The following is a 21,414-nucleotide window of genomic DNA, read 5'->3' as shown; positions in this document are numbered from 1 at the left end:
GTTTTAGTAATTCAAATCACATTTATATAATTTAACACAAATGTGCAGCAACTGCAGACATCTTAAGATTAGCTTGGTTAAAAGCCAAGCTAATGAAATCAAACCTGACGTCATCTTAGCAACAGAAGATGTTGCTAAGATGAAATGAAAAATTACTTTAATTTTGTTTTAATAATTAAAGCCTTGATGAATGAATGTCTGCAATACGTACAATAAAGTTTTTTCTGGCTGTTCACATTCATTGAATGCAATTAAAACCATTGTGCAGGCATTAGAAGGGCCTGACTGACTTGTTTTGAGTTCATTGTGTTTATTGAGATTTACACTATCCCCCCTGTACCATTTTCTGACAGCAGAGAACAAACAAGAATGTGCCCCACATGGCCCCCATGAGTGCATTTTATGTTTTGACAACATCGTCTGTCACAGTCACTGATCTCATGCTTGGAATAAATCAAAGCTGTTATCGCACTGCCATGGGAGTCGAAACCCTGATAGAATACAGTGTCTACCGCCCAAGTGTTCACTTTTTCTATTTTCATCATGTACAAATGGAGAAAGTGCAATTCTAAAACTCGATTTTATTACCTTGTTTTGATTCAAAGACATATTAAAAGAATTAAAAAAAAAAAAAAAAAAAAAAGTAAAAACAGGCGACAAAATATGTGTCAATAAACTCCCAGAATAACTACTGGTATAGAACTATGCATGGCTTCAGATCAAAGTGAGTCCTCCATACTATATACATATACATAGGACCAGGGTGTATCGAGCAGTTTATCAATTACTTGTAACTGTAGGAGCGACACCCTTGCATGTGTTTGTCTTCACTCTATCATGGGACCTGCTCCACTTTCACATGTGTAAAGGTCCATATTCCCTTCATCACACCCGAGAACTGTTGAGGTCGCTCTCATATTGCGCACAGTCCAGGTTCATGTCCTCCCTTTGAATGTGTTCATGCAGGTGTAAGTCCCAGAAAACTTGTGGATTTCTTCAAGTGCAACTTGTGGCACGAAGCTAAAGACAGACGAAAAACACTAGTGTCAGCATGTTAATCGTGAAGTAGAAAATACAGCAATAAAAACAAGATAGCACATGAAATCTCACCTTTTGAGAATGACAAGAGCGTGCATTGTCCATGGCAGGTAGAGGAAAGCCTTGTCAGTTCTGACTGCATCAACAGTCCTCTGGGCAACTACTTCAGGTTTGAGGGGTGGAAAGAGCTGGGGAAACCTGGAAAAAAAAGAAAAAATGACAGTTTGAGATAAAGTGATGTCGTTTCTGGGACACTCTGGGAAAATTTTGATTATATTTTCTATCTGCTTCAAGTTTTATCTGTGCAACCGCTGTTCATAACAAATGCCAGAGCGCAGCTGAATTTGAAATTATGCTGCCATACTTTATCTTGCCAAACTGTACATTTTGGATTTTTGACATACCCAATAACTATTACAAAACAGTGTGAAAGGTCTGATGCAATCATACACCCAGGATGTACATTCAATGTCAAATATGCGAAGCAACGCAGCACCATTTAAAAAAAAAAAAAAAAAAAGTTTAAAGCAGCTATGTTTTCATGTGATCTCTAAAATCCTAAAATAATTACTAGCCGTCTGTTAAATATTGAGTCATTGGCTGATTTAGTCAAAGTATACAAATTCCTTTTAAAATGTTAAACTATCATTTCTGGTACCATAAGTCAGAAGAATCATGAATCAGGTGGATTAGGAGAGTATCTTAATACTCGCTTTAGATTTATCCAGTAGTGTGAATGTTTTATCATGATCTATGACGGCGTAGATCATTACAGGGGAAAAGGTTGATAGCCTATAGGATAGATTTTATAGCAACCACAAGCATCTGTATAAAACTCCATGCCCATTGATCAAATACAGGGCAAGTGAAAACTGACCAGCTGGTTGGCTCTAGACGTAAAGTCAGAAGATTACCAAACTCATTCGAAATTTCCCTTTCTGGACTTTGAATAACAGTTTTCAAAGTAATCCATCCAATAGCTGTGAAGATATTTCCTTCTGAGCCACAAATGTCAACCTCACACCAGTGATACAGGGAGAGGCATGGAATCTCTAAAGTCAGTAGGATTAACCCTGTAGGGGAATAATAACAATGTTCAGAGTTTGCAGTGCATCCAAAGGTTGAGATATTTCAGCCCTGAATTTAAGTGGTGGATTTGCTTGATGCATTTCCACTTAAAATTCCTATAAGATTTTGTTCAAGGGACTAGGATACTTTCAGATCTACTGTTGTCCAAAGACACAAAATGGGCAAAAGACACAAATTAGTGGACTGATGATAATAAATAATAAATTCTGGCACCTTCCTGCAATGTTGTCAGGAGATTTGGATAGCTTTTTGTGTACTTTAAAATGTAACTGATTTAAGAAATGAAATATTTTTTGTAACTCACTGCTTTGTTTTTACCAATTACATTAAAGTGGCTTGTTTAGTCACTATTAAACCAGCTCCCTCTGGCTTACTCATCCAACAAAGCATTTGGGTATTAATTTTTCCCAATTGTAACCATAATTTTTGTGATAGATAACCCTAGATAACCCATATTTCTGAACCATGGTATGAGGTAAGAATGGTCCACCCTTGCTTCCTTTTGTTGCGTCTTCTCACCTGACTCTCATGCCCTGGAACATCTCTGTATTCGTGTGAAAGGGAAGCACTGTGGTACAGCTGACACCAGGACAGTCCAGCAGGCCCAGTGTCAGGCTCTCCATGAAGGCCAGCGATGAGGCCTTGGAGGTGCAGTAGTCTATGGCCCCAGGGATCGGAGACTGGGACAGGATGGAATTAATGCATACGACATGGCCGTGCTGCAGCTCCAGCATTCGAGGCAGGAAGGCTTTTGTTGTCTAAGACAAAAAGACGAAAAAGAGACTGTGAAAGGTAGAATGAAGGAAAAAGCGGTGAGGGGTGTGGAAATAGAAGGTGAAATATATTCAGAGTAGAAAGAAGAACAGACAAGAGAAGCAAGCCCACACTGTAACGACAGATTAAATTTCCATTTCCATTTAGTTGATAATTGCATTTCTGTCTGCATATGACATAGTCTTTTGATCTCCATTCAAAATAAAAATGCCATGAGTTTCACAACCCTTCTGATGTTTCAGGGGCTGAGAGGCAATTTGGAAATACCCCACTTAACCTGCCATAATAAGAGTCATGATTGACAAGCCTGTGGCTGCCTACTGCATACGGTGCCATGCTATAATCAAAATATAAAAATGATAAGGATAATCAGCTCAGAGGAATTTCCCTGTATTTGCAGGAAAACTGGCTCTGCTACAATGTAATCAAATCTTACCCAGAACTGCCCCATGGTGTTGATGTGTTGGGATTTCAGAAGAGCATCATCATCGCTGTCCATCAGACTCTTGCCATGGACGACTGCTGCGTTGTTCACCAATATCGTAACATCTCCCACCTGAGATTAAAAAGTGCAAGAATAGGAAGAGAAAACCCTGTCAAAAATGTCAAGCATTTGCTGTCTGCTTTCCTGAAATGATATAGTTGTACTCCACAAGAGCTGTCAACATTCCAAGCTCATATTTAGAGATTTGAGATGAAGTGTAATCTATACACACCAGATGGGAGAAAGAGCAGCTCAAAGCAAATATACATACAGACTAGACGGGAGGCATCTCAGGAAATATTTTACGATCTGTTGTGTGCAAATTATATTTCTTCTTGTGCAAGCAGATTTATCTTTTCAAAAACACTAAGCTGCCATACCTTTTCTCTAACCACTTTGGCTTGTTTGTAAACTTCCTCCCGATTGGCCACGTCACACAGGAAGTAATGGCACTCAGTTCCAGAGAGGGTAATTTCTTCAGCTGTCTCTTTGAGGCACTTTTCTGTTCTGCCCCACAGGATCACCTGGTAAATAACAAGATGTTAATTTTCTAAACAAACACACGTATAGTCAGTAGAAAATTCAGCATCGAGTGCAAAAAAAAAAAAAAAAAAAAAAAAAAAAAAAACGTCTTTTTTTTTTTTTTTTTTTTTTTACAGTAATCACTCAATTTGTTTTTTTGGCAGTATAGTGAAAATGAGTTTTTTTGAATAGCAATGTTCTTTTTGTTCAGAGAATAGAGAGGGCAATTTCACTCCAACAAATAGTTTTCAAGCAAGATTAAAGGCTCGGGGGTTGGTGGGTGAATGAACTGTCTCTTCATCCACCCGGAGACTAAATGAAGGCTGGTCATTTGAGCAGGGAACATGAGGTTGGATAGAGGTGGGGGACTAGTGATTGGGCAATTAGATCTGTCAGTCTTTGGGGTCAGGGAAAGGTAATGAAATCAGGGGGTGAGCCCTCCTCATCTCTCAAACACAAATTCTCAAAGAGATTACATGGCCTGTTGGGCAGATGAGCCCTGTCATTTCTGGTCAGGGAGTCTGAAAACAGTGCGTGTGTGAAGTGCTGAAGACGCCAGTGTGGGATTTGGCTAGTCGCCCATGACCAAGGTTAATATTTGAGCAAAAAGTCCTCTGGAAAGTGATCTTGTGTATCTCAGAGTCAGAGACTGCGCGTGGGCGCAAGACAGCATGTCTGTTTGCTAACTCGTGGTTCAGCCTGTCATTCTCATTGTTTTACACCGATGAATACGCGTAAACATCCATTTAGTTAGTAGGCAGGATGGATTAGTCTAAGAGATCTAATTAATAAACATGAAAAAAGATATTTTAAGACTTAGTTTAAAAAAAAAAAGTGCAAAAATATGCAAGCATGTTGCACAGTGCAACTCCTGCTCAAATTAAACCTGTCATCTTCCAGCAACAGCGTAATTTCACACTGTGCCAATTTAAAATTCACTCAACACTGGTTGAGAGCCAAACATAGCACACTAACAAATACGGTAAAATAACTTTCATATTCACAATCTGGAAATAAAAGAAGTCCCAAATTGCTATGTTGCTCTGTTCTTCCAAGTATTCATGTGTCAATAACTGTCCAAGGCTAATAGCAGCTGAAGCAGACCAAACACACTAAAATTTTTAGAAACATAAAAGACTGCAGTCTAGAATGTGCTCTTTATGTGTTTCATTTCTTTATCAGATCTGGAGCACTCTGGGTTTGCCTCCCTCTGTGAGTGGCCCTGGTTTGAATTGCTTTTGATTAGGTTTTCTGTTTGCTTCATTTGCAAGCCCATTTGAGTAATCAGTGAAGGCAGACAGGTCTTGATAAATAACTGAAAGCTTTTAATAGGAGTCAGGCAAACAAAGCTGACAGTTCTCATTAAAAGTCAGCACTTACATTGTGCTCTCCTGTTAAAATGTTATTTAATTCATTAAGTTTATCACCCGTCACAACATGCAGGATCCTCAGAGCAAACAAGCACTGGCCAAATTGCTATCTGGACAGAAACGTTAAGAAAACAGTTTTTAATTGACCTTGCACAAGCCCTCTTCGCTATTGTTGATAAACTGGTGATTGTTCTTACTTGGCATGCCTAACAAGACCTAATGTCAACACATGCTGTAAGTAAAAGCCCTTTAATGAAACAAATCTATGTTGCAAAGCTTAAAACAAGACTTTGAAAGGTAGACAGCAGATGTCACTCTATGCAGCTTAAGATATCCCCAACTAGCTCCAGCTACATTACAGTGATACTCTATCACTTGGGCCTGAATATATGGGTGGGTATGAGCCCTCCTTTTCACACCCATTGTATGGGCAAGCAGAGAGGCAGCACATAGAGGGGGCAGCAGGAGTTCAGGAGGCAGTCGCCTGCCGCTGTCTAATTACTGCGGAGACAGCAAGGTCAGTTGCAGGGCAATACCCAGCTGGGAGTGGTGTGCTTCCCGCCTCCAGCGCAACACAAGCACACCCACACAAACCTGTTGTCAGTGACTTGCTTCGGTTCATCTTCTTTGCCGAGATCTCCGAGTAATGTTAACAACCACATATAAAAGGAAAGAAAAAACGTGTAAACATTTTCCTCCCGAGCTGGTGGTGCTTTTAGGGAGGCTGCAAAATAATTAAACGAGCTCTGAAGAAATATACCATTTTAATTTTCTGAGTATTTACTGGGATTGTTATGAAAGACCCCTCACTGTGTTATTGGTTGCCTTTTTCTATTTTTTTGCCTCACGCTGGCGCTGCTCTCCCCTAATAGTACAGAATAAGACATGGCTCCCCTCCTGGGTCTCCAGCTTTTCATCTTGACTAATTTCCTCCGTTGACATTGAAGTTAGTCTTCCTTACAATGTGAAAAAACTAAAACCTAAGCAGAGGCGAAGGTAATTCTGGCTACTACTGACAAAGAGGCTCAAACAAGAGTTAGCGTAAGTTCGCAGAGGTCAGCCCTATTCACAATTATCCTTTTAGCATCTCTTTAGGCAGGGAGTAATTGTCATACACATTACCACAGGTGTTGTTTTCAAAGCCTTCACACCTTGATAATGCCCAACAAAAGGGTGCTGAAAAGCATGGTGACATCCATTGTTACGCAGCTGCAAAGTGAAGCTTTTAAAACCCACTGGTTTCTTCTAGCTCGTTCCCCAAGGAGATGGCATTGAAAGACAGAAGGAGGCAGTTAGTGTTTCATTGAGCTTTTAGCAATGTTTTCAAGCTGCTAAAATTGCACCTTAAGAGATCATCTGAGATGTGGCGCCTGTGTCAATCGTATGTATAATTGCAACCCAAAGCTATCAGCTGGGCTGCTCAACGTGGGTAGAAATTACCACAATTTTCTTCCACGTGTAATGATGACTCCCATCTGAGGTGATCAAAATAGAGCTACTCTGTATTGATACATTGCTGCTACAGGGCCACCAGCGACTCATCTGGCACTCAGCTGTGTAATGTTCACTCAGTAGGATTGGTAGACAAACCACAGCTGGAAATTTTGAACTGAGGTTACCCTGACCTGCAATGAAGACAAGCTGTGTGTGTGTGTGTAGTCACCAGAGCATTTTAGGAACAAGAGGAAGCTCCTTGTTAAGGGAATGAGGGATAGTGAGGGAGGTGGGACATGGAAGGTTAATTGTTGTGATGGATGAGGTGATTTCCAATGAAAATTTGAATTTATAATTTATTTTATCTTGGTGATTTATTTAGGAGTAAACCAAGCAACTTTAAGCGTCATGATATGGACTATTCCAACTCATGTCATCAATATAAACTTGTTGTTTTCAGGTAACCTACATATTTTGCTATACATTAATATTCATTTCCAGCTGTATAAAACAATGACAAATCTTTTTTTTTCTGTTTACATTGCATTATGTGTCTTGAGTATGGAAGATTTGACCCACTTATATTACATGATAAGTATGCATTTTAGTTACTGTAACTGGTTAAAAGAAACAAAAAAAAAAAAAGATAACAGAATGTGTTCCTTGTTATTGTTTTGCAAACACACCCCACAAAACATTATCTCGTGAACTCATGCTATCCTTGAAAACAACAACTTATCTGTTATTTATTAAGAACATTATGAAGTCTTTTGTTGTGGGATGCTAGTAGACGCTACAGTCTTATGGAGACTGCTCAAAAATGGCAAGAAGCTACAATAGAGAAATATCAGAGCTGCATTGACTTGAAGCAGTTTCAGTTAAATTTTATGCACTCTAAAATAAACAAACAGCCACATATGTAAAGCCATGGTTAATGTATAGTTTTTACAGCTAAATCTTTGGATGATGCACTTTCTGTGCAAGGCAAAAAAAAAAAAAATCACCCTGGACCCAAGCAGAATGAATGTCAGCTCAGTACCACACTCAATCATATCAAGCAGCCATAAATGCTGTCCAGACCTGCCCTCTGGTTGACCCAAGCTGTTGTGCAATACCTGAACAAAAATTGAGGGCATTGTCACCGGTCTCACTGGACCAACTAGGTTACTTGGAGGTCGTGATCCCTGCTTTTATAGAACATTGAAACAGCAATACACGTGGGGCAGGGGAGACCAGACTGACCAGGCTACCTGGTGAGGGATGAGGGGGGTGGTTTTGATAAAAGCTGAAAATATAACTTAATATATGACCAAAACAAATTGCTCAGAAAGTAATTTAATCTCGTTGTTAATAATGTGCTGATCTGAAAGGAGTGGAAGGAGGAAAGGTATGTGCAACAAGTTATCGACTTACCTTTCTGGCCCCATGCTTGGCAAACTCTTTAGCCAGGTGTCGTCCGATGCCTCGTCCTCCACCAGTGATCAATACCACCTCCTTGGTGAGGTCTTTCCGTCTGCTTGGCAACAGCAACATCAAACTTGCTCTTACTATACAGTAGAGGATTTGAACCGGGAAAAGAAGCATACGACACACGCTCTTCAGCTCCATTTCGGAACGTGCTCACGGATAGTCTGTAAGTATGTTTACGCTGCAAGTTTACGTGCACCGCAGATATCCGCCAACAGTGAACTGAGTGCACAGACAGCGACTTCTGAGCTCCTGCAACTTTACCCGCATGCAAACAATATCATCTGCACTGTTGCATAACTAATCCACAGGCGAGAGATATTTTTTTTTAAAACAGAACAGTGTGATTTGAAGAGCTCTGACAGTCTACATGCATCACGCTCACGAAATCAGTGAGTGATCAGTCATTGCGCCTGTCAACTACCGTCGAGGAGTACAAACGTGAAACACAAGTCCAGGCGACGCTCCGTAGTGCGCGCTACTCTGTGCTTTGGTGTTGCGTTCCTGTTCTGTCCTGTCCTGTCCTGTCCTGCCTTATATATTACCGCCTCTGCCCTGGTTCGGAACTTCCACTAGTGAAAGGAACTGGATGAACCTAAATAGGAGGTTTGTAAGGGCATTAATCCTGATTGACATGTTAAGTAGGGATGAATTTTGCTCCAGTGCCCGTCTGCCCTGAGTGGCTGCGCACTTGCCTCTTCCACACCCCTTCATGTGGCTACAACAGCGTTTCTCAACATGTGGTCTAGGTCCTCACAGTGGTCGCCGAGCAGCGAGGGTCCCAGCTGGGACCCCAAACTCTCACTTCACAGTTTCACTGATCCGAACTTCACCTCGTTACATAACGCTGGCCACAGAAGAACAATGATGTTGCAATCACAGGTCTCACTGACTGTTGCGAGTCAGTACAAAATATTCTTATATAATAGCGCCAGATGAATGACTGCCATCGTCAACAATGCCTAATGCCAGTTCTATTAAATTAATTAAATGAAACAAATAAGCGAGGAAACAAAGAATCAGCTGAGCACCAAACAAACACATAGCTGATAAAGCCCCTAACACATTTGTAACCTCAATAAAAAAAAATCAGGTCTGGATTGTGTCAAAATCTAAAGTCATGTATTTCCTCCACTTTAATGTGCTAGGTTTATTTAAAAAAAAAGTGAACATGTTATTTGATTGGACAGTGGGTTTGTACATTTGTAATGGTTTCCAACTGTTGGTATAAAGCGCCACTAGTTGTTTGAACCCAGTCTGTTGTGGTAACAGTATTTTTGAAGCACGCTATATTTTTTCTGCATGTGACAATGCAGTTTGGGAAATAGGTCAGCCCGGTCTCAGAAGCTTGGAAGGATGACAACAATAAAACCGCATGAATACCTCCTAAACAAATCTTGTGAATTCACGCGCCTCAGACAAGATTCCAGTCTGTGATGTTTGGCCCTGGCACTGTGATTTGTACTGGGCAATGCTGAATACAAGACTTTTTCAGCAACTGGGATGGGTTTAGCCTCACAATGGTTGCTTTGTGCAAGGCTCAGTTACTTAGGGAAGACAGAGAGGCTCTCGGGGGCTGCTAAAAACTCCAAGACAACACGACTCCAGATGCTGTCTTTATTTTGGAAATTTCTGAGGTTTACAAAACGCAGATTCAAAGTCGAGAGCCCACTGGAGCTTATGCCAAAGCATATTCCACTGAAGAGATGTCGAATACAGGTCAGTGAATTTGCTAAAACATCATAGTACACATTGCAGTCACTGGCAAATATGTTTAAGCTGCCCACAGAATGCCACAGTGTAAACAGACTGTTTTTCAGAGTATCCTGTTTATTTATACTCATGCTATCACTGCCATCTACAGATCAACAGTGAAAGTTCAGATAAGGGTGTTTTCAGTCAGCCTTCATGCATCTTTGAGTATTTTCTTCCCTTTGACGCTAGACAATAAATTTGCTTCTCATTGCCACGCACAGGCATGAGCAACAGAGCTCATGTAGGAGTCAATATGTTCAAATAAACCTGAAAACACATGCACACACAGACACGCACACACACACACACACACATTAGAACCACAGAAAAATGTGAAAATGTTAGTAGGTGTTGGAAGGTATTTTAATGGGAACTATGGAAATGAAAGTAATTAAAAAGCTGCTCTATTAACATAAAATATTTTTTGCAATATCCATAGAGGAACAATATGGTTTCCTTGGGAAACATGTAATTAGTTTGACTACACAGTCATAAAATATGTTGAAGGATATAATTATTTTCCTGGGCAGCAGGCAGCTAAAAATGTCATTAAGTGAGAGCAAGGTCAGAATGCATTGCAGGCGGTTGTGGGAGGGGTGAAAAGAGGCTGAAAGCAGGTACATAAAACATTTACTCCTAATGACTTACCTTCAGCAGAGCAGACCAGCAACACCATGGACATCGGCTCGGCAATTTTAATAATTGGCTTCGCTGCTCTTGTTGCAGCCTTCCTTCTTCTGGTAATTGGACTTGTGTACGCTGAGCTGATGAATTCAGACATTCCTTGTGGGGTTGCAAATAGAGGGAAACTGCGCATGGTTCATGGATTGTTTGTTGGTATTGCAGTCGTGGTGAGTATCAGTATCTGCAAAAGTGTTAGTGCTTAGTTTTGTATGTTGCCTGTGTGGAATCATATCTGTTTTTGTTAACTTTTTAAAATATTCAACTTATCCTTTAGGTTAAACGCCTCTTGTGGAGAATAAAATGTACTCTTTTAGGTCATATGTGGATATCCTTCCTTCGTCCTCCAACACCTGATAAAGCTTACATCAGAGAAATTTTAGATAAGAAATCATAACCAACAAAGGTGCAAAGACAAAGTCATGTGTTCCACTTCTTTGATGTTGTCATGAATGGGTTTTTTTTTTTCAACCAAATAACCTTCACTTTGACTTTATCTATCAGGGCTGTATATATTTTTGTCTCCTATTTGTTGTAAGTCTTTTGTTTCTCTCCTGCCAGGCTCGGATCCTACATCGACTGGGCATTTGTCATCAGGTTAGCTTTACCCGATGGTTCGTGGCCTGTTTTCTCTCTCACCTGAAACAAGTTCCCGCTGGTCTGCGAGTGAAGGACATGACATTCTCAGAGGTGCCAGTGCGAGTATATGAACCTGCCTCTGTGTGTGATGGCTTGAGGAGAGGTCTAATGTATTTCCATGGAGGCGGATGGATATTGGGAAGTATAGGTATATGATGTTACAGTCACTTGCTTAAGTAAAATAAAAATGCTCAAATACAAGTAAAACCTGACTTCCTCACAGTTACAGTCAGTAATTTTATGACAGTGGAAGTGAATTTTAAGCAGCTTGAACTATAAGTAAAAACTATTTTCATTTGAGCGGTATGCAGCATAAGAAAGTTTCAAAATTCCAAAATACTACAAAATTGCACCCAAGTGTAATATTTTTCAGCACAGGTGCAGAAAGGACAAAGACGTGTCACCTTCTGTTTGTGGTTATTTATGGCTTCTTTTTTGCGACGAAGATCTTTTAATAACTCTCTCCTACTAATCCTGAACAGATTCTGTTGATGAAGTGTGTCGGCATATTGCCATTGAATCTGACACCACTGTGATATCTGTTGGGTATTTACACTTTTTTCCCCACTCCACATACAAATAGTAAATCTATTTTAACCACCATGTAGCTACAACTTAACATACTGCTCCTTTTCCTTTCACCCCTCTTAGATACCGATTAGCCCCTGAGCACAGGTATCCTGCCCAGCTGGATGATTGTGAGAAAGCAACGTGTCACTTCCTGTCTGTGGCTGAGACAGAGTTCGGGGTGGACTCTCACAGAGTGGCAGTTGGAGGGGACAGCATTGGGGCTAACCTGGCAGCAGCACTGTGCCAAAGGCTGGCGTGCAGTGAGGACCGACATCTGCCATTCCCTTGCGCTCAGGTCCTCATTTACCCAGCCCTGCAGATGGCAGATTTCAACTTGCCTTCCTACCAGCAAAATCATGCTGTGCCCATATTGTTTCGTGGCCGGATGGCATTCTACTTCCTGCAATATCTCAATGGAGATGTTTCTCTGTGCCAAGAAGTGCTGGAAGGTAACCATGTCCCCACTGAGCTCAGGCCACTCTACGAACTATGGTTATCCCCTTCCAACTTACCTCCTGAGTGCCTCACACGTGGTTTCTATAAGCACCCAAGCCCAGAATATGATGGGGAGGTGTATCACGCAATTAAAGAGGGTTTGGAACCTGAGGTTTCCCCTTTACTGGCAGACGATGCTCTCATTCAGAAAACCCCGCGAACCTTCATCCTTACCTGTGAATATGATGTCCTGAGGGATGATGGGATTCTTTACAGGAAGCGACTTCTGGACCTGGGAAAGGATGTCACCTGGCAGCATGTGCTAGATGGCTTTCATGGCATGATTAACTTTTTTAACCAGGGCTGGCTCACATTTCCCTCTGCAGTGCAAGTTGTGGATGGTGCTGTTCACTATATAAAAACACTGTGAGGGTAATAAATAAGATCCTGCAATAAACTTTATTCTACTTCCCATCTTGTCTTACATTTGAATAAACAAATGTGCCTCCAGTGTTTGTCATTACCATTATACTGTTCACAGAAGCCCCCCCCCCCTCCAAATTCATTCCATTCCAAAAATGAAAAGTAGCCCAAGGAAACCAAGTCTGCATACAATATTCTGGCACCTTTTTAACAATACAGAGCAGGCAACTAAAAGGTAAATGCCATTCCTTAACTTTAGGAAATGTATTTCCTTTTAACAAAGATGTAAGACATCTTCTATTTGCTTCTAGGACACTCTGCTTGCTTTACCCACAGTGTTTGCTGTACCCATGGCAACAGAGCTCTTTTTCCCCTCCACTGCTGAAGCGATTATGTAGTCAGGTGAATACACCTACATGCTATCCATTTGACTAGTTAAACTAGCTCCAGCAGGGCTTTAGATTTCCCAGGTGTGTTTGATACTGGGCATAGTATGAACCAGAAAGCCAATGCACAGGATAAATGGGCCCAAACCGGATGGAGAATAGAGCAGAAGTATGCAAACAAAGTGTTGTTAGGCAACTGGGCTGAAGAAAGGCTTCAGGTAGGCATATTGTCTGTTTACGACATGCTTTACTCTACAGTGTGATAATGCAGCATTTCGATTCAGGCTTTGCAACTCTATATCACAATATGAAAACACGTTTTTCCAATCTAAACATACAATTTGTGTCTAAAACATAATACTACATTAATGGCAGCCCGCCAACATTTTTTTAGAACCTGAGTTGGTAGTCAGATCTATAACAAAGTGATTAGGCGGCCTCAGTTCAGCTACATCAGCACAGCCTCCTGGTGGGCGAGAGCTGGAGACTAATTGCATTGATGTGAGTTTTGGCCATAGGCTGCTGGTTCAGGATTTGTGAGGAGAAATTACTTAAGGAATACTGTACAGCAGGTCAATTGTGAAATGTGAGCTCTGCTGATCCTTATGCTGAGATCATTGCTCAAGTCCCTGTATATCCCCCTTGCTCAGTCCACTTTGTGATGTCTGTTTATTCTGTCCGACACAGTTCACTCGCAAGCCAAAGATAGCCTACAGCACCAGTTCTGTAGACTACCGACCCCACAGGGATTTCAAGCCAGACATCTCTGAGAGAAGATCTGCCCTGCTGAGAGCTGAGGTCAGCCTTTAACTGCTCATTCATGGTATTATCACCAATTGAATGCCTGTCAAAAGCCTGCAAGTCAGGGGTTTTTTCCCCGCTAGAGTGTGAACACTTCTGCATAATACTGATGGCCAAGATAAAGGCCTGTGATAAAACTCTTTATGAAAGCAAGTTTCTGTTCAGACTCAGCAGCAATGAAAAATGTGTAAAATCATCAATCCTACTGGGGACATACTATAGGGTTAGTTGGAGCAATTTGCCGCTGTCACATGGCGAGCCTCTTGAAGATTATTGAAAAAGAACAGGTCATGCCCTCTATATCTTAATCCAGAGAAGGCCACTGTGTGAAGCCTACGTTAAGATCTCTCTATATTGTTATCCAGGGGCTTCCATCTAAGACGATTTTTGGGCACCATGACCCACCATCCTCACATTATCTGGTCACACAGTATGTGGAAAGCCACGGGCGTAACCTCATCAATGCTTTGCCCACTCTGCAACACAGACATGCAGACAACTTGACACAAAAGCCCGAGAGGTCTGACCAGCTGACTTCTGGTAAGTTCCATGCCAACACTGCCAGAAGGCAGAGATTATACATGGGAAATGACTTTGTACATTAAGCCATTACAAGGAGTATGAGTGCAGTGCAAACATAAGTGCATTAAATCTTGTATGAACAAAATACATCAGCAGTTGAGCTCATGAACAATTAACCTGGGGTGGGTCCAGATGCCTTTTATAGTTCCAAATCAGCCACCGATGTAATTAATGGCTGCAGTAACATGGCAGTTAATGTGCTCTTCTTTTACAGCACTTCCAAACAACTTTGGCCCGCTGCAGACCACAAATCACCATTTTGAAATACAGCAGTCACACCTTCCATCTCTGACTGAGTACAGGTCAGCATACCAGAGGCAACCACTTAGTGCCTTCTGCCAGAGCCGCTTTGCCAAGGCTTCACACATGCTCTCCAGCCACCTCTATGAAGCCAATCGTAACAACAAGGATCTGGATCTGAGACAGCACTTGATCCTACAAGTCCCGGATCATTATTTCAGCCTATGTCCACCATCACAACAGGCTTAATTTCAGTATTGTAGCTATGAAACTGCCTCCAATACTGGTTAATTTAGAAGCTGTGTTTGTGAATTCCCTTTTTCCGTAGTTGGCAACAAGTAAAACCCTAACTCAACAGACCATTTGGGGAAATCAAGTGGATTTAAAAAAATTAAAGACAATTCTCATTACCTTGTGAGGACTACTGTAGATTTACGCTGGTGAGTTGCTTCAGCATTTAAATGTGTGGGAGGGAGAAAGGGATGGGACTATAAATTATCTCCACCCTTTCAGAGCATAATTACATGCAAATTCTTTCTCTGCGCAGTGTGTACGTGAAACTGGAAATGGGCTGTTAGTATTACTCTAGATACTCTGTGGGAGAAATAAATAAATAAAAATACTGTTGATGCCAGAACTGACCTGGGTATTTAGGTAAAACAGAAGCAATGAGTCATCCAAGGCAATGTCTGAAGGGATGTGTCTAACTCCCATTCCATTAGGTGTTTAATTACAGAGAATCAAAGTGTTTAATTAGGAAGAATCAAAGATGCTTATGTTTGATGGTCAACCATCTGCGTCTGCCTCCCTTTTTCCCACTTGCCTGCTGCCTTCCAGTGTAGCTCTGTTTCACCCACTGTTAGCTAGTTAGTCTCTCTACTGTGCTGCTGATGCCCGTGTGTCACATGACACCCTTGGGTTATGAGAAATCTTCAACACAACACGTCTTACCAAAGAAATGCTGTATTTGCCTCTGAGCCACACGATGGTGCTATAGCAACACGTCACTCTCGCTGTCTTTTAAGTCCTTGCCTTTACAGTCTGTACGGTGAGGAACTTAATTGTACATGAAGAAACAATGAGGGATTTAATATTTGCATCATTCTTATGCATATTCAGTTGTTAATGTAATCAACACAGTAAAATAAACCACACATATTTAGATTGCGCTTGCATTATTCTATTACTTTTTACAAGTCACACAAACAGCAGAATAGACATCTTAATAGAATTAGTCACTAAGTGTGGATTAATATTCACTGAATGACAAATTTCTAAATTCCTCTGAAATTTATAAAACAATAGATAACAAAGTGAAGATATCATTTGGTACAATGAGCTGAGGATGTACTTAATCTTATTCACATTGAAAACAAATACACATCTTTCTTGCCACCATAGAAGGTGACTGAAATGACAGAAATAACTACAAGTCTGAGTGTTTCAGTGCAGTGACAAATGCTTTCGAAGCTTACCTATTTATATTGCATGGCATACCCATTTACATCGTGTCATATCTAAAGAGCAACTGTAAGTAATGACGTTGTATTCAGGCCACTGTGTAAAATATATTTGTGCCCTACACAAGGGGACACAGTAATAGATTAAAATTATATTGTTAAATTCTTGTTCAGTTTGCGCTGAATGATTTCGTTTACTCTGATGCTTTTTTTATGAATTATCTTTGCATTAAAGAGATTAAGCATCTGGGATGATATAAAACTAACATAATAGCAAGAAGAAGTTGCAAATCAAAGTAGCAAACCGTTTCAATGGCAGCACATCCTGTGTAAATCTAGGTAAACAGTAGTTTGACTACCATTAAGAGTCTTATAATTTACATCTATTGCCAAGAATGAGACATGAGGAAAACACAATTCTTTCTGTAATACGCAATCCAATAAAAATAAAGTACTTTTAGAAACAGATGCTTTCTTGCTTTGTGGAAAGGGAATCTTTATAACACTTCAAAAATGATAGAAAAGTGGTTGCAATTTTGCAATGAAATTTGGGGCTGGGCTGAGTTGAACATAAACCTGACCGAAGCAAAACTCACCCAGGGCAACAATAAACTTGATGTAAAGCATGCTCTTGTAAGGATACTCAATCACAATCTAATCTTACCATCAATGGAAAATTGAATCCTCATTACACACTAGTCTGCTGAGGCTTCTTATCAGGTAGTGAAAGAATAAAGGGGAAAAGTATGCCCTTGGCTGCAGAGAGTATGCTCAAATCCTCATCTATGAAAGCAGGAGAGATCTCATCAGCCTCGAACTTCATGGTGAAGTGGCGGCTGACACAATATATTGTGTCATTCATCGCGACACACTGAAACGCAGGGCAATGCAGAATCCGTTTGGAGCTGCACTCATACCACAGTCGGGCCACCGTATGGTAGCGGTACACACTGACACCCAGGACTGGGTTAACATCAAACCGATACAAAAATCTTCCCACAGCCACAATATCTACAGTCTTGTATTTGCTGCCTAATATGAGACTTGGCCTCCAGGTGTCAGTTTTGGGGTTGTAGCGTAGTAGCATGTATTTAAGAGTTCCTCCAGAAACAAAAAGCTCTCCATCGCACACTGTCACATGGTGTGCCACAGCGAATGTATCATTAGGCAGAGGAGCCACAAATGTCCATCTGTCCAATCGTGGGTCGTAGCGCTCCACTGTGGAGAGGCACTCTCCTCCAATTGCATATATGTAGCCCTCCAGTGCTGCCAGTTTGCAGCGGGGCCTGGCTTCATTCATAGGACTGATCTCTTTCCAAATGGATGTCAAAGGATTGTAGCAGAACACTCGCTTTGAGGGTGTCATTTCTCTGTCAGTGCCTTGGCAGCCCACTGCCACGAATAAGTAGTTATCCATTGTGCACATAGCACAGGCTTTAGAGATGACCTCCTGTGGGATTAGGCAGAGTGTATGCCAAGTGTCTTTGTAGTCATCATAATAGTACACTGCACTTGATGTCCTCCTCTGCTCTGATGTTGCTCTGCGCCCTTCAGTGTTGCTGACCCAATCTTGAGGATCCATGTCTGCAACCATGACAAACCTCTTCCCCCTCATTCTTTGCCTCTGGATTTGTTCCCGCTCACCAGCCATTAGCCGCCCATAAAGGCTGGGATCCCTGAGCACATGGAGGTAGTTATCAGACATGACCCCCAGGGCTGCTTTCTGCAAAGATGTCTGGCCATGTTTCTTAGCAAGGCACAGTGTCTCCAAACAATTACCCAGATCAAGCTTACTCTTTAAGACTTCTAAATCTGTGTCATCAAGAATTTTTGCTTGAAAGTCTAAAAATGGAGCCCCTTCTGCAGTCTCTCTATCTATCCCCTCCTTCACATTAAGGATTTTGCTGTCAGTAGCAGGACTGATAATTGGGTGAACAGAGAGAGATTCATCGCCAGCTATAGCCCGAGAGTGGGTCACTGGAGTTGAGGCTCTTGAAGTTAGAAAGGGGATCGAAAGCTCAGACTCCTGTGCTGCAGACAGATAGCTCTCTTTGCGTAAGAGTACAGGCCTTGGGGGTTTTCTCAGCTTGAGGCACCCTGGCGAGGAGGCATCTTTAACAGTGCTTTGTGGTGAAACCAGATCTCGAATAGTGATGGGGTTTAAAGACGATGGAGACTCTCTGAAACTGCTGCCATGGCTTCCAAACTCCCCTGGCTTTGATTCAAAGTCCCTCTCATACTGAGAAAGTACCGTATTAATATCTGTAGTAGAGTGAGAAGATGACTCAACATAGTAATCATATATCTTTCCACGCACAACCTGGTCTCCTGTCCCTTCTAGCACTATGTTTGCATCTTCCACTTTGACCTCTGCCTTGGAGAGGAAGCTGGAGTAGGACCCTTTGCTCTCCAGGTCCTGTCTTAACTCTCGGCCCACACCCACACTTCTCTCCAGCTTCTGCAAAATGCAAGGGGAGCGCCGCCCCGTTGTACTGACCATCCCACTCTCTGTTGGATCAGGGAGTTTCAGAGCAGATCCAAACATAACATTACTGGTGGCAACTTGTCCCTGCTTCTCATAAGTGAATATCTCTTCATCCATGCTGGTATCGTGGTCATCGTTTGTTGCAAACACATCCTCACTTGTTTTAACCTGATGTGTCAGGTCATCATCTGAATCTGCTAGCAACGATCTGGATTGCTGGCCCGCATCATCTGTCTCATGTTTTGTTGAGCTTTGATGTTGAAGTGTTGTCTCGCAGTTTTGGCAGGTTGCATTTCCTGGCTCTTTGTCTTCGACATAGAGCTGGATTCTTCTTCGATGCCTGGAGCTGTAGAACCTGTAGCCCCAAGAAACCAGCAGCACTGCAGCCGCAGAGACACTAAGTTTCCACAGCAGCTGCATGTCGAACTGGACTCCCAAAAGCTCCGCAATGGGCATAGCTGTAGCAATGTTGGTGGCAATAGTTGGTTGGCTGATCCTATTGAGCGTTATTGTCAGTACATCTCAGCTGATAGTAACTGTCTGGTTGTCATTGTAAGAGAGCTGCTGTGATCTGATGACTGTGCCTCCGTGCCCAAAGGATCAAGTGTAAAATGATAGCTCTTGAGGCACAATTTGCATCACTGGCTCTGCAGAGGCGGGGCCCTTTCATGCACCACCTGTGGCAAGTCACATGCAGCTTCAGTATCCATACACAGAATATGTAAATACACCATAGATCAATATTTGGTTATGCAATTTGTTGACTCAACAAAGCCTTTTCCCACAACTATTCAAATGTTATGTTGTGTAATGGAAGAGTTAAAGTTACCGCAATACAAAGCCTTACTTTGCAGGGTTACGTTTCAGTTTCAGCATCTTGCTGTTTTCATGCATAGAATGTATTATGTACATTTCTAAAAAAAATTCCCCAAAATATTATGAGAGATAACTCTTCTTCACTTGCTCAAACACACGTCTAGCTCTCCAGAAGGAAATCATGGTTTGAATAAAGGGCGGGGAGTAATGATACCTGACATTTATCAAATACTTATTAACCAGGATACATCTGTTTGCACAGCCATGCTCCATATTAAAGGTCCTTTCCCTGCCAGTGCAGATGCTTAAGTTAGTCTCTGTTAAGATGATCTGAAGATTAGTATCAGAGACTTAAATGGCAGTCACATGCTATTATAAACACAATAAAGTGTACAGAGCACCATCTGAACAATAAAAGCATGTGTAATGCAAATAAAATGGGAAGTCTTTGTACACATAACCTTGGGAGTGTCATTTATTTCTCTACACTATACTAGATTCAAACATGTATTTCTGCCTCATGGGAGATTTGTTGCTCAGTTGCTGCTGCCAAGCTGCCATTTGTATTGTTGATAACACAGCAGCGAGGCTGTGGTCAACAACAAAATAGTATTCATCTTAACAGCGTGTTTAGAAGCATTGTAAAGATGCATCACGTGGGGACTCGTGCAGAGGGTGTGTCAGATTTCCGAGCCCACACTGGCAATGTTTGGTCATCTGATAGGACAGCCTGCAGACAACAAAAAGGAAACTGGACTCTGCAAGCACATTTGCCTCCTGAATAATTCACAAATGCTCTGTGCAACCTCTTATCCTCACCACTGCTTCTAGCTTCAGGTGGAGCATTCAGAAGACGATTATCATGTGCACTGTAGTCATGTGCTTTCACTTCTTTCTTATACAATGACAACATGTGACTGAAAATAAACAAAGCATAGTAAGTGAAACTAAAACCTTTTTTTTTTTAATAGATTCTTGCTTTTTTTCTTTTGGATTAAAGAAAATGTGACAAAGCAGTGCATTTAAAGGCTCTTTTTTCTTATCTATTGCATATTTCTGGTCCACAATAATATGGTTATGAATTTAGTACTCATAGCTACTGCTAAGATGTGGACAACAGTAACACAGCCTTATCCACAAACTATTTAGGACAGACTTCTTCTGGCATGATGATTAAATCATATAAAGCCAATTGGCACATTGTATTGTATTCAGAAATGGACCCTTTTTTCTCACTTGAATGTAAAATGAGTGAGTGAAAGCAAAAAGCACAGAAGTGCCTCTTGAATAAAAATTACAATGATAGCCGAGTTAGAATACTATACAGTGGGTGGACAAGGATTTGTGCCCTTTGCTTCCCTTGCCAGATAAAACGTCATTCAAAGCACATATGACTGTTTGTTAATAATGTTTGTGCTCTGCAGCTCTCATCTCCCGTATGCAGTATGCAATATGGATAGTACTTTGGCAAGGTGAGCTGATATCCCAAACAGATAGGTCTATCCTTTCGGTTCACCTAAGCTTCAAAATCTCTCCTCTTACCTCCCACCTGGTTTAAACCTTAATCCCTTAATACATGTTGGGTCCTTAGAATAGCTTAAATTGCAATTCTTGTGAAGTCCAAAAAATGCAGGATTACATTGCATTAAGCTATCTTTCACTGAAAGGCCAGAAACCGCAAAGAGTTAATGGCAATGTCAGAATCTCCTTCAAAAACCACGTTGAGGTCCATATCATTAGAAAAAAATCAAAAAGACGTCTTTTTCTCAACAGAGTCGATCAGCACACGTTCTTATACATTATGGTGGGATTTTATTTAAATAATTTCAACAGTTCTTTCAACCATCTTGATTAGCATGTGTCTTCGGTATGAGTAATAATGCTGCATATTGCCTGTACACAGCATTAAAAGGCAGGACAATAAAAATAATTTGTGAAACACTGTTTTAAGCAAAGTCAAGGC

The 21,414-nt window shown here is 41.2% G+C and overlaps 4 protein-coding genes across 5 annotated transcripts; 2 read left to right on the top strand and 2 right to left on the bottom strand.

Annotated features, from left to right (window-relative positions):
* Positions 1–286: 286 nt before the first annotated feature.
* On the bottom strand, positions 287–8,815 carry dhrs3b (dehydrogenase/reductase (SDR family) member 3b). The gene is made up of 6 exons (XM_040005573.1): positions 8,125–8,815; positions 3,766–3,909; positions 3,338–3,457; positions 2,647–2,885; positions 1,111–1,236; positions 287–1,020 (listed from the first exon to the last, which is right to left on the bottom strand). Exons 1-6 carry the CDS (start codon positions 8,317–8,319, stop codon positions 936–938), a joined length of 909 nt encoding a protein of 302 aa, XP_039861507.1. The 5' UTR covers positions 8,320–8,815; the 3' UTR covers positions 287–935.
* Positions 8,816–8,970: 155 nt separating this feature from the next.
* aadacl4 (arylacetamide deacetylase-like 4) lies at positions 8,971–12,717 on the top strand. 2 transcript variants are annotated; one of them, XM_040005560.1, is made up of 5 exons: positions 8,971–9,897; positions 10,660–10,784; positions 11,176–11,401; positions 11,736–11,799; positions 11,905–12,717. In XM_040005560.1, the coding sequence occupies exons 1-5, from the start codon at positions 9,885–9,887 to the stop codon at positions 12,686–12,688; spliced, it is 1,212 nt and encodes a 403-aa protein (XP_039861494.1). In that variant the 5' UTR covers positions 8,971–9,884; the 3' UTR covers positions 12,689–12,717. The 2 variants fall into 2 exon arrangements, with proteins under 2 accessions (XP_039861494.1, XP_039861484.1); XM_040005550.1 differs by lacking the exon at positions 8,971–9,897 and having other exon boundaries at positions 9,915–10,784.
* A 433-nt stretch (positions 12,718–13,150) lies between these two features.
* Positions 13,151–14,969, top strand: cunh1orf158 (chromosome unknown C1orf158 homolog). The gene is made up of 4 exons (XM_040005577.1): positions 13,151–13,285; positions 13,755–13,865; positions 14,234–14,408; positions 14,665–14,969. Exons 1-4 carry the CDS (start codon positions 13,175–13,177, stop codon positions 14,937–14,939), a joined length of 672 nt encoding a protein of 223 aa, XP_039861511.1. The 5' UTR covers positions 13,151–13,174; the 3' UTR covers positions 14,940–14,969.
* A 924-nt stretch (positions 14,970–15,893) lies between these two features.
* klhdc7a (kelch domain containing 7A) lies at positions 15,894–19,694 on the bottom strand. The gene has a single exon (XM_040005516.1). It carries the CDS (start codon positions 19,089–19,091, stop codon positions 16,839–16,841), a length of 2,253 nt encoding a protein of 750 aa, XP_039861450.1. The 5' UTR covers positions 19,092–19,694; the 3' UTR covers positions 15,894–16,838.
* Between the last annotated feature and the right edge of the window lie 1,720 nt (positions 19,695–21,414).

Source organism: Simochromis diagramma, unplaced genomic scaffold (assembly GCF_900408965.1).
Source record: "Simochromis diagramma unplaced genomic scaffold, fSimDia1.1 OVJJ01000320.1, whole genome shotgun sequence".
In the NCBI taxonomy this organism is placed as follows: Eukaryota; Metazoa; Chordata; class Actinopteri; order Cichliformes; family Cichlidae; genus Simochromis; species Simochromis diagramma.
This window is presented reverse-complemented; position numbering and strand designations above follow the sequence as displayed.

Excerpts from the sequence above, each read along its gene's own strand:
- aadacl4 (XM_040005550.1), top strand. The coding sequence starts at position 10,608 with ATGGACATCGGCTCGGCAATTTTAATAATTGGCTTCGCTGCTCTTGTT. Across the intron at positions 10,785-11,175 it reads TTGTTGGTATTGCAGTCGTG|GCTCGGATCCTACATCGACT; the intron begins GTGAGTATCAGT and ends CTCTCCTGCCAG. Across the intron at positions 11,402-11,735 it reads ATGGATATTGGGAAGTATAG|ATTCTGTTGATGAAGTGTGT; the intron begins GTATATGATGTT and ends AATCCTGAACAG.
- klhdc7a (XM_040005516.1), bottom strand. The coding sequence starts at position 19,091 with ATGCCCATTGCGGAGCTTTTGGGAGTCCAGTTCGACATGCAGCTGCTG.
- dhrs3b (XM_040005573.1), bottom strand. The coding sequence starts at position 8,319 with ATGGAGCTGAAGAGCGTGTGTCGTATGCTTCTTTTCCCGGTTCAAATC. Across the intron at positions 1,237-2,646 it reads TTCCAGGGCATGAGAGTCAG|GTTTCCCCAGCTCTTTCCAC; the intron begins GTGAGAAGACGC and ends TTTTTTTTCCAG. Across the intron at positions 1,021-1,110 it reads GCTCTTGTCATTCTCAAAAG|CTTCGTGCCACAAGTTGCAC; the intron begins GTGAGATTTCAT and ends GTCTGTCTTTAG.
- cunh1orf158 (XM_040005577.1), top strand. The coding sequence starts at position 13,175 with ATGAACCAGAAAGCCAATGCACAGGATAAATGGGCCCAAACCGGATGG. Across the intron at positions 13,286-13,754 it reads GGGCTGAAGAAAGGCTTCAG|TTCACTCGCAAGCCAAAGAT; the intron begins GTAGGCATATTG and ends TGTCCGACACAG. Across the intron at positions 13,866-14,233 it reads CTGCCCTGCTGAGAGCTGAG|GGGCTTCCATCTAAGACGAT; the intron begins GTCAGCCTTTAA and ends ATTGTTATCCAG.